The following is a 14,701-nucleotide window of genomic DNA, read 5'->3' on the forward strand; positions in this document are numbered from 1 at the left end:
CATAACATTGTGAAAATGACCGTGACTTCCAAAGCCAGGCTTTGGGGAAGCCGGTTGCCACCCTCTGAGGACATAACTTGTTTTGAGGACATATGCGTGGACAAGGAGCTCCATGCAGAGGTCTGTTTGGTGAGGAATCCAAGCCTCTTGTCAGTGTGTAACTGAGTCCCCTTGCAGGGGGATGATTCAGCCATAGTCAAACCTTCACATCACTTCCCCCCTGGTGCTCATGTTCATGAGCCACTCAAATTCCTCACTTATAGAAACTGAGACAAGATATTGTTTTAAGTTGCTAAATGAGGGCATAAAGTGACACAGTAAAAATTACTAATACAATAATATATACAATATACAAAAACAGAAAAGCTATGCTTATTGCAGACTTAACAGTTGTGGGTAGGCACTATTTTGGACAAAAGGGCAGGGAGGGGACTCTTGAAAAGGCATTTAGGTGGAGAACTGAAAAGAGCAAGCCGACAAAAGAATGTTCCAAACAAGAGTAAACGGTTTCTATGACTTAGTACTACCAAAAAGATGTTTGCTTAGCCCTGTTAGAGGATATCAGAAGTATGTGGCCAAAGTGGGTGAGCAGAGTGTGGAATCGGGTGTGGTGGGAGATGAGAGGTTGGGTAGGGGTGATGACAGATCATAAAGGGCCTCTTATAATAAAATGCGCCTTAGTTGTTTGACAGCTCTAACAAAGTACCACAGACCAAGGGGTTTAAAAACAAATTTATTTCACATGTTTCTAGAGGCTAAAAATCCAGGTGAGGGTGCCAAGATAGTCTTTTTTTAGGCACCATCCTGGTCTCTGCCTTTTTGTATTTGCACATGGCAGGAGGGGAACAGCTAGCAATTTCTGAGAAGGGCAATATTTTACCTGCCCTCATGGCCTAATCACCCCCCCCCTTGGGCTTTGAATTTTCAACATGCAAATTTTGGGGGAGGGGAGGGATTTTGAATTTTATTTGCAGCCAGAGGAATTTGCTATAAGTTTCGAGCAACTGAACCCTAGTTATCAACATGTTGAAAACATCTAATCTTTTGGTGCCATGGGCTGCGGGGATCCTGGGCACCATGTTCCATTCTGTGTGGGGGCTGGCTGGGTCCTTGAAACTGTGCAGCTGAGGCTAAGAACACCCTAAGCTTTTAACGTTCATATTTCCTGTTAAATCACACCCTGCTCCAATCAGGGACACAGTTCACAGAGTACACGAAAGGATGCTCGTCTGGGATAAGCTGCTAATTGCAAAAAACTCAGTAGGTCCCCAGAATAGTACCTGAAAACAAATGTAAATTCTCTCACGAAATCTTTTGGATCGAGCACAGATTGACACTATACTGTTTAGGATATACTGGGCTAAAGAAAATCTGTCAACGGTTCCTCTTTATTTGCTTTTTAATAAAATGTGACCGTGGACCTTCCTGGTGGCGCAAGTCGCAGCACTGTGAAGCCGCTGCAGCACGAGTTCAATCCCCGGCCAGGGAGCAGCCCACAGGGCGCAGCAGACCTCGCCTGTCTCCCCGCTGCTCGCCTCGGCAGTGGATTTCAGTCAGTCTGCCTGTTCTGCTCACTGCTCTGTCTCTGGTGGATCCTCTCACCCCCCACACCTCTGGCCTGTACCCCAGCTATTGAATGCATAAATAAACCTTTAAAAAACGAAACGAAACAAACACCAAAAAAAAGTGATCGTGTGGTTTGAATGACACGCGGGGCTGGACTTCGGCGGCGCCGGGGGGCTTTGGCCCGGCCGCCCCCCCAACCCCCGCCCCCCGCGGCTCCGCGGTCCCGGGGAGGCCGGGCCGGCTGGGCCTGCCGGTTTTCCTGCGGATGCCCGGAGTCCCGCCGGGGGTCCCGCTCTCGGGGTCCCGTCTGCGGGCCCAACCGCAGCCCGCGCTCTCCCGACGCCCACTTGCGGGGCTCCAGGGGCGCAGCGCGCGCTTCCCGGGATCAGAGCACGAGCCGACCCGGGGGGCCCCCAGGGCACCGTCCAGGCCCTGGAGCCGCCCGGGGAGCCCCTCTCGCGCAGCCGTAAACGCGTCACGTCGCGCGGCGTCACAACCGCGACCACGAAGCAGCCCCCGCGCGGACCCACGGACCCGCGCCGCGCGCGTCAATGAACACCCACCGCGGAGGGAGCCCTAGAAACTCCAGGCCCATCCAATCAGCGCTCACCTCAGGGCACCGCTCAGATTCACCCAATCAGCACGCGACTCAGACCTATCCAATCAGCAACCCCATCAGAGCAGGGGGGCGGGGCCTGACTGTCGGAGAATTCCCTGAACTTCAGAGGGCTTTCTAGTGGGGGCGTGGCCACAGGCGAGAGGCGGGACTTCCTGTCCGGTTGGGTATAAAGGCCGTCGTCGCCGCGCCTTCTGACGGAGCGCGTCCGGGCGCGTCGCGCGGGTTGTCGCGGCTCGCTACGTCGGTTGCTGCGTCGGTCGCATTCCCACCGGGCCATGGCGGCGTACACCTGCATCACCTGCGGGCTGGCGTTCGGCGACGCGGAGTCGCAGCGCGCCCACTACAAGACGGACTGGCACCGCTACAACCTGCGGCGCAAGGTGGCGGCCATGGCGCCCGTGTCGGCCGAGGGCTTCCGGGAGCGCGTGTGGGCGCAGCGCGCCGCGGCCGAGCAGCAGAGCCAGGGCTCGGCCACCTACTGCGCCGCGTGCGGCAAGCGCTTCGCGTCCTTCAAGGCCTACGAGAACCACCTGCGGGCCCGGCGGCACGCGGAGCTCGAGCGCAAGGCCGTGCGCGCCGCGAGCCGCAGCGTGGAGCTGATGAACGCCAAGAACCTGGAGAAGGGGCTGGGCGCGGACGGCCTGGACAAGGACGCCGTGAACGCGGCCATCCAGCAGGCCATCAAGGCCCAGCCGTCCCCCAAGAAGGCCGGCCCGGCGGCCGGGCGCCCCGGGGAGACGGCCGAGGGGGCGCGGGCGACCCCGGACCGCGACGCCCCCCAGAAGGCCCCCCGGCTCCTGTGGTTTGAGCAGCAGGCGAGGAAGTGGGCGAAGCTGCAGCAGGAGGAGGACAGCGAGGAGGAGGAAGACCTGGACGGGGACGGTAAAGGCCCTGGGGGGGCGGGAGGACGCCCCCTCCCTTCCCAAGCCCCCCTTAATTTCTAGATTTAGCCTCCAGGTTGGAGAAGGGGGTGGCGTCCGCTTTAAAGGGAGGATACTGAGGAAGGGCGTTCGCCATCCTTTCTGAGTGACTGGTCTGGCCAGCGGTGGGAGTTTGCTCAGTTCCCTGTAGTGGATTCGGAGTCTGAGTCGTTAAGGGGGTGGAGTGGGGGGCGGCTCCCTACCTGCTCTTGTAGGATGGGCTGTCCTTTCTCTGTTTTGGAGGGGAGGCTCTTAGCCCTGTGCACGGGGAGGTCGTGTTAACCCCACACCAGCAGCTGCAGAGTTTGTAGTTCTCTTGGGTTTCTGGTTATAATGAGTTTGCACTTAATATAGTTGATTAAGGTAATGAGGTGTGGGACTCAAGATCAGCGGAATAACCTCTAGTGTGGAGCTGGAGCCAGCAGCGCGGGCTCCTTGACTTGATGCCTGCCTTCCCTCCTCACTCGTGGGTGTGTTCATGTAGACGGGGGAGGAAGCAGGAGACGCCTTCATCAAGCCCATGATACACAGGAAAAGAGGCATTAAGGGATTTCTTAGTCATCAGGGGGAGACGGGTGCTCCAGCCTGGCCACACCACATAGGGGACTGTGCTCTCGGGGGCGCGGAATCCGTGTGCTCACGCAGGCTGTGGTGACCGCTCTTCTTAAACTAACTTGGCTTTCATATCTCTGACTTAAAGATTGGGAAGATATTGATTCCGACGAAGACTTGGAATGTGAGGAGGCTGAGGAGGCTGCGGAGACCGCGGAGGCAGAGGAGCAGGGGCAGGGCCCCCCCCTTGGTGCCATCCCCATAACGGACTGCCTGTTTTGTTCCCATCACTCAAGCTCCCTCGTGAAAAATGTGGCTCACATGACTAAAGTCCACAGCTTCTTTATTCCTGACATAGAATATCTTTCAGATCTTAAGGGACTGATAAAATATTTGGGTAAGTGTGATAGTTTTCCTTCTAATGAGGAAATACCACATTTTGGGGGACAGGTATTAGGGGAACGTTAGTTTGTGATTCACATTAATTTTTTTAAATTACCTGTTTATTTTGTGGCAATCAAAATGTGAACATGTTTCTTGAATTGTGGGGATGCATGTAAGCTTTGATCTAGCTGCAACAATCTTTCCTATTTTTCTAGGAGAGAAAGTTGGTGTTGGGAACATTTGCTTGTGGTGCAATGAGAAAGGGAAATCCTTTTACTCCACGGAGGCTGTCCAGGCACACATGAACGACAAAAGCCACTGTAAGCTCTTCACAGATGGGGATGCTGCTTTGGAATTTGCAGACTTCTATGATTTTAGGTGAGTCTGTAGTTTGTAATGTGAAGAAGTGAGGTCATCAGATCTGCATTAAAGCGATGTTGTATGTGCCAGGGGCTGCCGTGTATCTGGCACCGTGCAGTGTATTCGTAATAACTCTTTGAAAACTTGTTTTTGTTTTTCATGGTGACATGGTCAGGATTTCAGTGTTGTCGGGCCATGAACAGAGGCACCGAAATTAGTTTTCACGTTTTGGTTTCCTGAGAGTCTTGAATCATAAGCAGTCTCCTGAGCGAGTTGAGATGGTTGCTGACTTGGTCCAGTCCCAGGCATTCTGCGTGAGGTTACCCCAGTGGTGGTTCACTCTTAACCAGAATCTTGAGTAATTCATACATTATACATAAGTCTGTGCTCGGGATTGTGACACTAGTTCTTCGCATCAGGATGCCTGAGATCAAGCACAAGTGTGCTGCACAAGCAGAGGTAAATCATTCTGGCCAGGTGTGCAGAGGCCATGAGATGCAGGGGTTCTGAAAGAAAAGTTTTAGTCTTAGAAGTCATCCTTTTGCGTGTTCCTCCTGACTTTTCACATCTCTCTCGTAGTCACTTTGATGTCTGAGTAGTGGTATCTCGTGGTTTTAATTTGCATTTTCCTGATGATAACTAGTACAGTTGAGAACCTTTTAATATATTAATTGGCCACTTAGAGATAGCTTGTGAAGTGCTTGATTAAGTCTTGTGTTTTCTGTTGGATTTTCCATCATTGCTAACATTTTAGTGTGTATTTTTCCAGTTGTTTTCTATACATTTGTGAACATTTTTAGGAACAGATTCTTCTAGTATTGTGCTAATATGGTAATTTGCTTATTGTACTCAGTTTAAGTTAATTAAAAAGGTAGTTCTTCAATTGCATTACCTGCATTTCAAAACTCAATGCTTAAAGGCACATGTGACTAGTAGCTACCATATTGAAAATTTCTATAACAGAGTTCTGGACATCACTGTTCTAGAACTTGTTTTATAATTGTTGACTATAGCTACATCTCTAACTCTGCAGTCTCTTCTTCCTTTCACTTTAGCAACTTTTCTGGGGGAGAATAAAAGGTGAAAGAATTCAGTTATAGGTCATTTGCTTGCCTTTTTTTAAAAGTTAACAATTCAAGTTTCACAAGAAAATTAAGCAAGAGGTACAGAATTTTCCCATAAATTCTCGGTTCCCAGAATCCCAAGCTTAGACTCCCTCATTATACTCTCCTGCCTATAGTGCATTTGTTACAATTGATGAACCTGTATACACTTAATCCTATCACCCAAACTCCATCATATATACTCCATCAAGAGATGACAGGTGGATGGTGTCTGTTCTGTGGGTTTGGACAGGTGTATAATGATGTGTATCCACCTTTGTAGTCTCATGCAGATTAGTTTCATTACCCTAAGGCTCCCCTGTGCTCTGTCTCGTGATCACGCCCTTCCTCCACCCCAGTCCCTGGTAACCACTGATCTTTTCACTGACTTTTCTGTTTCCATATTTTGCCTTTTCTAGAATGTCATCTAGTTAAAGTAATACAGTATGTAGCCCTTTTCAGACTGGTTCTTGATAACTCAGTCCTTTTTGGTTTGAAAAATATTCATTTACCCGTTCACCTACTGAAGGCCATCTTGGTTGCTTGCACATGTGGGCAGTTAATGACTAAAACTCTTCTAAACATTTATGTTCAGATTTTTGTGTGGACTTTGGTCATCCTAATTGGGGGTAAGTGGTAGCTCATTGTTTTAATTTTCATTTCTCTGATGAAATATAACGTGGAACATCTTTTGCAGTGCTTATTTCTCATCTGTGTGCCGGTTAAGGTGGTTGACCCACTTCTTAGGATTGTTTGGTTTCTTACTGAGTTTTAAGATTTCATTATATATTTTGGATAACAGTCTTTTATCATATGTGTTTTCTATACATATTTTTTTCCAGTCAGTGACTTGTCTTTTAATTTTCTTCACATTGTTTTTTACAGAGCAGACGTTCTTTATTTTATTTTTTATTTTTTTAAAGATTTATTTTTTAATGCATACAAGAGTTGGGGTACAGGCCAGAGATGCAGGGGAGTGAGAGGATCCACCAGAGACAGAGTGGGGAACGGAACAGGCAGACTGACCGAAGTACACTGCTGAGGGGAGCAGTGGGCAAGCCAGGAGAGGTCTGCTGCGCCATGTGGGCTGCTCCCTGGCCGGCCAGGGATCGAACTCGTGCCGCAGAAGCTGCGGATTTCTTCATAGTGTGGTGCTTAACCCTTTGCGCCACCAGGGAGGCCCCATTCTTAATTTTAATGAAGTCCAGCTTGTTGGTTATTTCTTTCATGGGTTATGCCTTTGGTGTCATGCTAAAAAATTTACCACTTGAACCACACCTAAGTCATGTAGGTTGTCTCCTTTGTTACCGTAGAGTTTTTACAAAGTTGTGTTACATTTATGCCTGCGATTCATTTTTAGTTCATAGACCATTTGTACACTTTCATACAGAGAAAATGCCACAAAGTTGTTGTCGCTCCAAAACTTTCAGTTTGTAATCTCTGCTGCTGTTCCTCCTTGCACTCCCCACTTAAGTGGGTGGTGGGTTTTCCACATTGGGAAGCACGATTTTTGCGTGTCAGTTAAATTTGAGGTGTTTATTAATGATTTTTCATTGCTACAGGAGTAGCTATCCAGACCATAAGGAAGGCGAGGACCCTGATGAGACTGAGGAATTATCCTCAGAAAAGCCCCTGGAATATGATGATGAAACCATGGAGTTAATTCTGCCTTCTGGTAAGTTCCCTTTTCAAATAGTTCAATGCCAGTGAGATTATCGAAGAGGCATGTTCCTATCAGTCCCTTCCATCCAGACAGAACATAAACAAGTTTGCTTTGATTAGTCATTTCTTTTCAAATACGTAGACCTTTTCTTTATTTTCTTGGCCCCATCTAGGTTTTTCTTGTTTATCTGACCTTTGAATTTTAATTCTTTGATTATTCTTGGTTCCGCATGTTGCTCAGACTTGCAAATGGTAACCTGGCCTGGGTGTATCTGACTGAGTAGAGCCTGGTTTGCCTGTGTGTTCTGGCTATTGGAGAGGCTTTGAGTTTGAATTCTGCCTTCCGTTTTGGGGTGCAGGATTCCTGTTGGTGAGGATTTAATCCAGGTGTGAAGAGGAGGCATAAATATGAGAAGCAGCACTATTGTCTATGATCTTATGATCAGCTGATAAAACAGGAGCAGCCGTGGAAACGTGTGAGAAGGCGGGGAGGTAATGGTAGAGACAAGGTCCTCCTTGTACTACCTGCACCTACTGAGGAGTCCATGTGTCTGGGCAGATGTGTCTCGTTAAGTTTGCTTCCTTAACTGTGGAATAAGATCCCACAGGGCTTGTAGGGATGAGCCCTGTAAGGCAGCATGTTAGCATGACTGTCGCCGGCCTCGTTCACATCTGCCTTTGCATGTTATAAAAGTGCATGCCCGTGAGTGTTTGTACGTAAGAAATTTGGTCTGTTTGAGAGAAATTTTCATCTGGACTTAACAGTTTTGAAACTTAAAAAAAAAAAGGCTCTGTAGCTATCTAAAAGACATATTAGGGGACTGCATTTTCCAAGATTAGCCAAAGCCAAAACTGGGTTTCTTCTTAGGATACTCCTCTTCCTCTCCTGCCTTCAGATGATTACTAAATGCAGCTCCTAAATTGCTTTTAATATATTTTTTGTTTTTCCCATTTGTCTGTGTCACCTGTCATCTTCCTGTCTGGCCATGCCCAGTCTGTTTTCCTCCTGACAACTAGAACATTCTTTATAAAATCATCAGGAGTTTATTTTTTTGACCATCCCCTGGGAGTTCTCCATGGAGAGGCTTTGTCTTTAGGGAAGCTGAGTTTTGCAGCTGCTGCTCCCCTGGGCTGTTCCTTCACCACCGTGGTGGTTTCTTCCTCTGGGCTTTGCGCTTGCGTTGCCTCTTGTCTTCTCTCAGTGAAGACTCAGCTTGGGTGTGTGACCCCGGAAGCCTTTCTCAGCTCGGATTCTGTCCTAGTAGCAAGAGTCTCCCGTGCCCCAGGACTTCCGCAGGCCTTGTGACATCCCTCACCCTCGTGTGCAGGTGTTGCCTTGCTTGCCTGTCCTCCCCTTTACGCTTGAAAACATAGACTGCTTCTTGCTCTCAGCACAGGATCTGAAAACATTCAGGAGCCAAAAAAATATTTCTTGGCTGAGGGATCGAGAGGGTGAAGGTGACTTTTAAAAGGCAAGATTGATTCCCTTGGGCCGCTGTGGTGCAGGACAGATGAGCAGAGCTCCTCTGGTCACGAAGCGGCCTCGGGGCTCAGCGCTGCACTTGCTGTCCGCGGTAGCATGGCGTGTCGCTGTGTGTCACACCATGAGGTCGAAGAAGAAAGTGGCCTGACAATAGCTTGAAGTCTGGGATTCCTTGCTCACGCTGCTGGTCTTCTTGCTGAGTCATGTTATTTTAAAGTATTCGGACATAGACTTAGAGGTGAAGTAGCTGGTTGGTTGTAGGACTGCGTCAAAACGCTTGGGAAAAACCTCGACGCGGCCGGGTACTGCCTCACCCAGCATTCTTAACTAGACTGGCACAGTTTTTTGCCCTGTGCAGTATGTGAATTTCCTGGGTAAATGTCGTAACTACTTCAAGTTACCTGTGTGTCTATACACATTTCTTTTTTTTTAAGATTTATGTATACAAGAGCTGGGGTACAGGCCAGAGCTTGAGGGGTGAGAGGATTCACCAGAGACAGAGTGGGGAGCAGAACAGGCAGATCCACTGAAATACACAGCTGAGGGGAGCAGCGGGCGAGACAGGAGAGGTCTGCTGCTCCATGTGGGTTGCTTCCTGGCCGGCTGGGGATCGGACAGCTTCATAGGTTGTGTCTTAACCTCTTGCACCACCAGGGAGGCCCCATATACATTTTCTGACTATTGTGTGGTAGAGGCCTTTTCTCTGGGGAGAAACTGTGGTTTCTTAAAGCATCTGTGACCTGCAGAAGAGTAAGAGCCCTAATAAAAGCATCTAAATATACATCATTTGCTGCCTTGATGGGTCTTTACAGATGACTGAATGCTGAGACCTTATAATAGGATTGGTTTAAATAGCAACAAAGCATAGTTTTCTTTCTTTTTTCCCCAGCGTGAGCTTTTTATTTGTGAAAAACCACCATTATTCTTGAAATCCGCCCTCTCCCTCCCAACCCTTGCTCCCACCTCCCACCTTTTTCCCCTCTGGTAACCTCAGTTCTGTTGTCAGTGTCACTGGTTGGTTTTCATTTTGTTTGGGTTGGTTTTTAATTTATTTTTAATGTAGATGAAATCATCCCATATCTGTCTTTCTCTTTTGACTTACTTGACCTCACATAATCTATTGTTCCTTTCAATTTTCTGCATATGCCAAAATTTCATCTTTTTTTAGATTCATTTTTACTTATGCATACAAGAACTGGGGTACAGGCCAGAGGTCTGGAAGATGAGAGGGTTCACCAGAGACAGAGTGGGGAGCAGAACAGGCAGATCTACTGAAATGCACTGTTGAGGGGAACAGCGGGAGAGACAGGAGAGGTCTGCTGTGCCATGTGGGTCAGCTCCCTGTGACAAACTAATGCCGCAGTGGCTGCTGATAGCTTCATAGTGCTGAGTCTTAACCCATTGTGCCACCAGGGAGGCCCCTTTTTTTCATAGCTCAGAAGGAAAGCTTTCTTAACATATCACAACCCGCCAGTATTCTGAAACTTCTTACTAGATGCTACAGTGCTGGAAATGTGACCCAGTGTTTGCCGTCTCATTGAAGGGCAAGCCTCCTTCAATCAGTCTGATTGCAGGGAGACCTGACAGCTTATAGGCCATTTGTCTCCTCCCGTGTCTCAATACTGGTTTGGGGAGTTTTGCAGTGAACTGGGAAGATGGGAGATCTCTGCATAAACACAGTAGAAGCGTGAAGTGGTGTCCAGCAGCGGATTTACTCACTGGTTACCTCTTTGGACAATTTTACCTGTCCAGCGCCACTTCAGTTTTGCAGTGGAGTGATTGCGTTGCCAGGGATGTTAGCATGAAGCTATTTGAGATGGTTTCAAATGTGGAGAACTTAGTAATATTCCATCCACTGTGCCCACTTTAGTCAGCTTTAATTTGTTCCAAAATCAGTGGTGGTTCCTTAAATCTATCCATACTTGAGAACCTAGATGACCCCAGAGCAGTGACAGCGATGATCCAGAAGAGGGCGCTGTGAGCATTTGTTTTGATGACTGGTCAGGCGGGTTCCCTGAGTTTCACTTCAATGCTCTTCAGCTGCTGTGGATAAGTTCGTGGGAAAAACACGTCCATTTCGCCAGGTGAAACTGCTGGTGGATCTGGGAGAGAGACATAGTTTATCTTCGTAGGAAAATTACAGTTGGAAATTTTTCTTTCCCACTGTCTGATGACATCGCGTGTGAGGCTGTTGGCTGAGCAGAGCTGGGCAGTTCCATGAGCTTGTGCTGCCGGGTCAGGCAGGCGTGGCTCGCTCAGACAGAGAGCTCCACCTGCTATTTATTGCCTAGTCACACTGTTCTAAAAATACTTTTCCTTGATGAGGGCCTTCCAGTGAGCTGTACTTTACATATTATACTTGATGCTTAATGTCAGGTGCTGTCACTGACCCAGGGTAGGCTGGCTCTGGGCACGGCTGTTTTTACTGCCCACCCTTCCATCCCCCAAGGCTGTTAGAAACCTTGGCACTGAGTAGTGAAACCTTTTCAAGGATATTTTGTTTGTTTGTTTTTAAAGATTTATTTAATTTATGCGTACAAGATTTGGGGTGTTGGCCAGAGGTGTGGGAGGGTGAGAGGATCCACCAGAGACAGAGTGGGGAGCAGAACAGGCAGACTGACTGAAATACCCTGCTGAGGGGAGCAGCGGGCAAGACAGGAGAGGTCTGCTGCGCCATGTGGGTATCTCCTTGGCCAGGGATCAAACTCATGTACAGTGGCTGGAGATAGCTTGATAGTGCTGAGATTTTAACCCCTGTGCCACTAGAGAGGCCCTTTTCAAGGATGTTTTTAAAAGCCAGCCTTCAACAGTATGTATTTCCAAATGCTGCTTAAGAAGATAAATATATTGATTTATATGTAATTGACTGGCATTATCATTTAATGATTTTTGAGGTAACTATCGCAAACCTGCAGCACCCGGCCCTAACATTACAAGTAGAAAGTCACAGTAGACAAGGGCAGATCTGCCTGCTAGAGCCTCCTCCTAAACTTGATCTTAGCCGTTACCTGTACTTGCTTTTGTGGGCGGGAGCTTGTTAATGCTAAGCAACCAGTCAGCTTCAGGGAAAAACATGTTTTCCCCTGTTGGTGTCCTCAGGCCTTGTCATCTGTGAACCAGAAGCTTCTGTTTGTCACTTCTGGAGTCTGATCACAGCACGAACACCTAGAAGTAACTACTTTTCTGTGTCCAGGTAGTCAGCAAACTTTTCCGTTCCCTGCAGTGCAGTGCAGATCCCGGCCCGGCCCACTGTCCCGGGGAAGGACCAGTGATGACTCACTTCAGGCAGATAGCATCGTGGCACACGTAGCGTGACAGCTGCTGCTGCATCAGCCCCAGCAGTCCAGACAATGTGGCTTAGTCATCTTTTAAAGTTCCAGTTCAGCGGTGCTTCCCCGCACAGAGAGCAAGAGGGCGGCTCAGCCTCAGCACCGTGGGCCTCTCGGGCCAGGTAATCCTCCATCTTGGGGGTCTGGCTGCGCTCGGGAGGTTGGCAGCGTCCCTGGCCTCTCCCCGCTCTGCGCCAGTAGCCTCGGAGCTCCAGTAACGAGATGTGTCTCCAGTCAGGGCCATGTACCCGCGGGGGTAAAGGCGCTTGGATTTGAGGACCGTTGCCACAGAAATTTAAGCGAAGGTGGATTGATTTCTGTCCCAGACCAACTGTGACTCCAAGACATAAACATCAGGATCGCTCTCTATGCTTAATCCCCTTTGTATTAAAAAAAATAAAGTGCAGACCCCTTACCTCCTTGGGCCCTATGTGGGCACTGCTGTGAACTTCTATGAGGCATATTGCATTTAAGTACTGAGTTTTCACTTAACAGTGGCTTGCTGTTCTCTTTTTAAATCACTTTCTTCTTAGGCTTTTTTTTTTTTTTTTTTTTTTTTTTTAAGGCTCGCTCTGATCCTCCTCCAGCAGGTAGTGTACTGTTCCTACTCCCAGCTAGAGATCTGTACAGGTCTGGTTTGGAAAGCCCATTCTGTGTACCTCTGCCTTGAAAAACTATCCAAGTCCATGTTTGAATATTGCTCTTTGGCAAAACAGGTGCCAGAGTGGGTCACCGCTCCTTGATGCGATACTACAAGCAGCGGTTTGGCGTATCCAGAGCCGTGGCCGTCGCTAGGAATCAGAAGGCCGTGGGCCGGGTGCTGCGGCAGTACAGAGCTCTGGGGTGGACCGGCAGCACAGGTACGTCGACGCTCGCAACCCTGGGGCAGCCGGGTATTGCAGGTATTGCAGGCTGGGGGGACGTCGCTTCCGTTTATGTCACCCTCGCAGGCCTTCTGTAGGGCAAGCATTGGCCGCAAGGCCCCGTTACCGCTGGACACGGTTACGCGAGCCCGGAGCTCCATGGTGTACGGACTTGACGTTTCTGGTGCTCTCTGAAACTGCATATACACTAGTAACTTTCTAGAAGGGAATAGTTACAAAAATAATTATTTTGTAATTGTCAAAGGGAGAGATTACAGAGGAGTTAGAGTGTCCTTCTGGCACTGGACTGTGGAGTCAAATGTAGCTTCTCTGATGCCCTCATTAGATGAGTAAGTGGGTGCGATTCCATTATTCTCAGCACGTTGTTTCCACATTTGTAAGATGAGAAAGATGATGGGCCCTGCCTTCGGGAGTCCTGGGGGCCAGGGTCATCCAACAGGTGTTCTAGAGCCCCTGCCCTAGTAAAGGCCGTGATTTTCCCACAGCGAACAGAGAGGAGTAAAGTGGGCATCGACACTGTTGAGCTCTGAAACCCCATCAGAGTAAAATAATTTCAGTGTGTTCTGGAGTATCTGCATATGAAACTCACCGTTCCTGCGTGTGGGCCGGACAAGCCCCAAGTCCCGCAGACACTGACTTGGTCTTGTCTGCCTGCCGTGCGCGGTCTGCCTCTGCCCCGTACATCCTTGGAGCTTAGACACCCTTTACGGGTGGTGAAAACTGCATAGAAACGTGTGCAGGGAGGAAAGTTCTGGTATGCAGACGTGGGACCCAAGGCCCCCTGGACAGAGACCCCAGGTTAACAGCTCTTTACATATGAGACGCAAACTGAGACTCACGGGTCACCCCCTTGCCTGGTCTCTCGCCCCCTTGGCCACAGGGGCGGCGCTGATGCGAGAGCGGGACATGCAGTACGTGCAGAGGATGAAGTCCAAGTGGATGCTGAGGACGGGCATGAAGAACAACGCCACCAAGCAGATGCACTTCAGGGCCCAAGTGCGATTCTGAGGCCCAGAGAGGAGTGCGCTGCCACCCACCTCCACGAGTCCTGGCCCGAGTTTGGTGGGTGCTGGACTGTGCACTGGCCTGTGCCTGCTTCTCGCCCTCGTCGTCGTGATCGGTCTGACTAATAATAAAAGTCGGGATCGTGCTGGCATTGAGGTGTTGTTATTGGGCAGGGTCTAGAGCTGTTTCTGCAGAGTGAGAGATGTACCCACCAGACCCCAGGCCCTGCGCTGCCAGCGGGCAGTTGCTTTACTGTTGTCCGAACATCATGGAAACTTGTCTCTGGTGAGCTCCCTGTACCCTTCAGGAGAACTTACTCCTTGGGGCACTGGGGCTTGCCTCAGGAGGCTTTAAGCTTAGGCAGGAGCAAGGTTGAAAGTCAATCCTGGGTGGATCACAGCGCAGGATCTGGGGGAAGGTCTGGGCCCAGGGAAAGCGCGTCTGTCACCTTCTGGGAGCCCAATTTTGAGTGGGGCCACCCAGGGCAGTGCTTTGCACCCTCCAGTGCTGTCTTTACCTGAGAGGTTGGTTCAGGAAGAAAGTCAAAGTCAAATGTTGAGCTCTCCTCTTAGAAACAAAAATGACCTCGGGGTCAAGTTTGGGGAGATTCTGTTTAGGCGGTTTGGGGGAGGACATGCTGGAAATGAAGTTCAAATCCCCTGAGTTACTTTTCTGGGAAGTGGGCACTGAGTTCCCTTTCTGGGAAAGGTAACTTTGGGAAAGTGACTTGGTTCTTAGAATCTGTGAAACAGCGTTTATTCCCACACAGCCTGTGGGGGTTGAATCTGCCAAAGGCCCCGTGACTCAGTCAGCCCCTAGCACAGCCCCCCAACA

At 49.2% G+C, this 14,701-nt stretch overlaps 1 protein-coding gene across 1 annotated transcript; it reads left to right on the forward strand.

Annotated features, from left to right (window-relative positions):
• The first annotated feature begins 2,403 nt into the window (after positions 1–2,403).
• Positions 2,404–14,321, forward strand: ZNF622 (zinc finger protein 622). The gene is made up of 6 exons (XM_037529995.2): positions 2,404–3,067; positions 3,806–4,054; positions 4,257–4,419; positions 7,067–7,179; positions 12,695–12,838; positions 13,743–14,321. The coding sequence occupies exons 1-6, from the start codon at positions 2,461–2,463 to the stop codon at positions 13,868–13,870; spliced, it is 1,404 nt and encodes a 467-aa protein (XP_037385892.1). The 5' UTR covers positions 2,404–2,460; the 3' UTR covers positions 13,871–14,321.
• The last annotated feature ends 380 nt before the right edge of the window (positions 14,322–14,701 follow it).

Source organism: Talpa occidentalis, unplaced genomic scaffold, assembly GCF_014898055.3.
Source record: "Talpa occidentalis isolate TD23 unplaced genomic scaffold, MPIMG_talOcc4v2.1 talOcc4.6, whole genome shotgun sequence".
Classification (NCBI taxonomy): domain Eukaryota; kingdom Metazoa; phylum Chordata; class Mammalia; order Eulipotyphla; family Talpidae; genus Talpa; species Talpa occidentalis.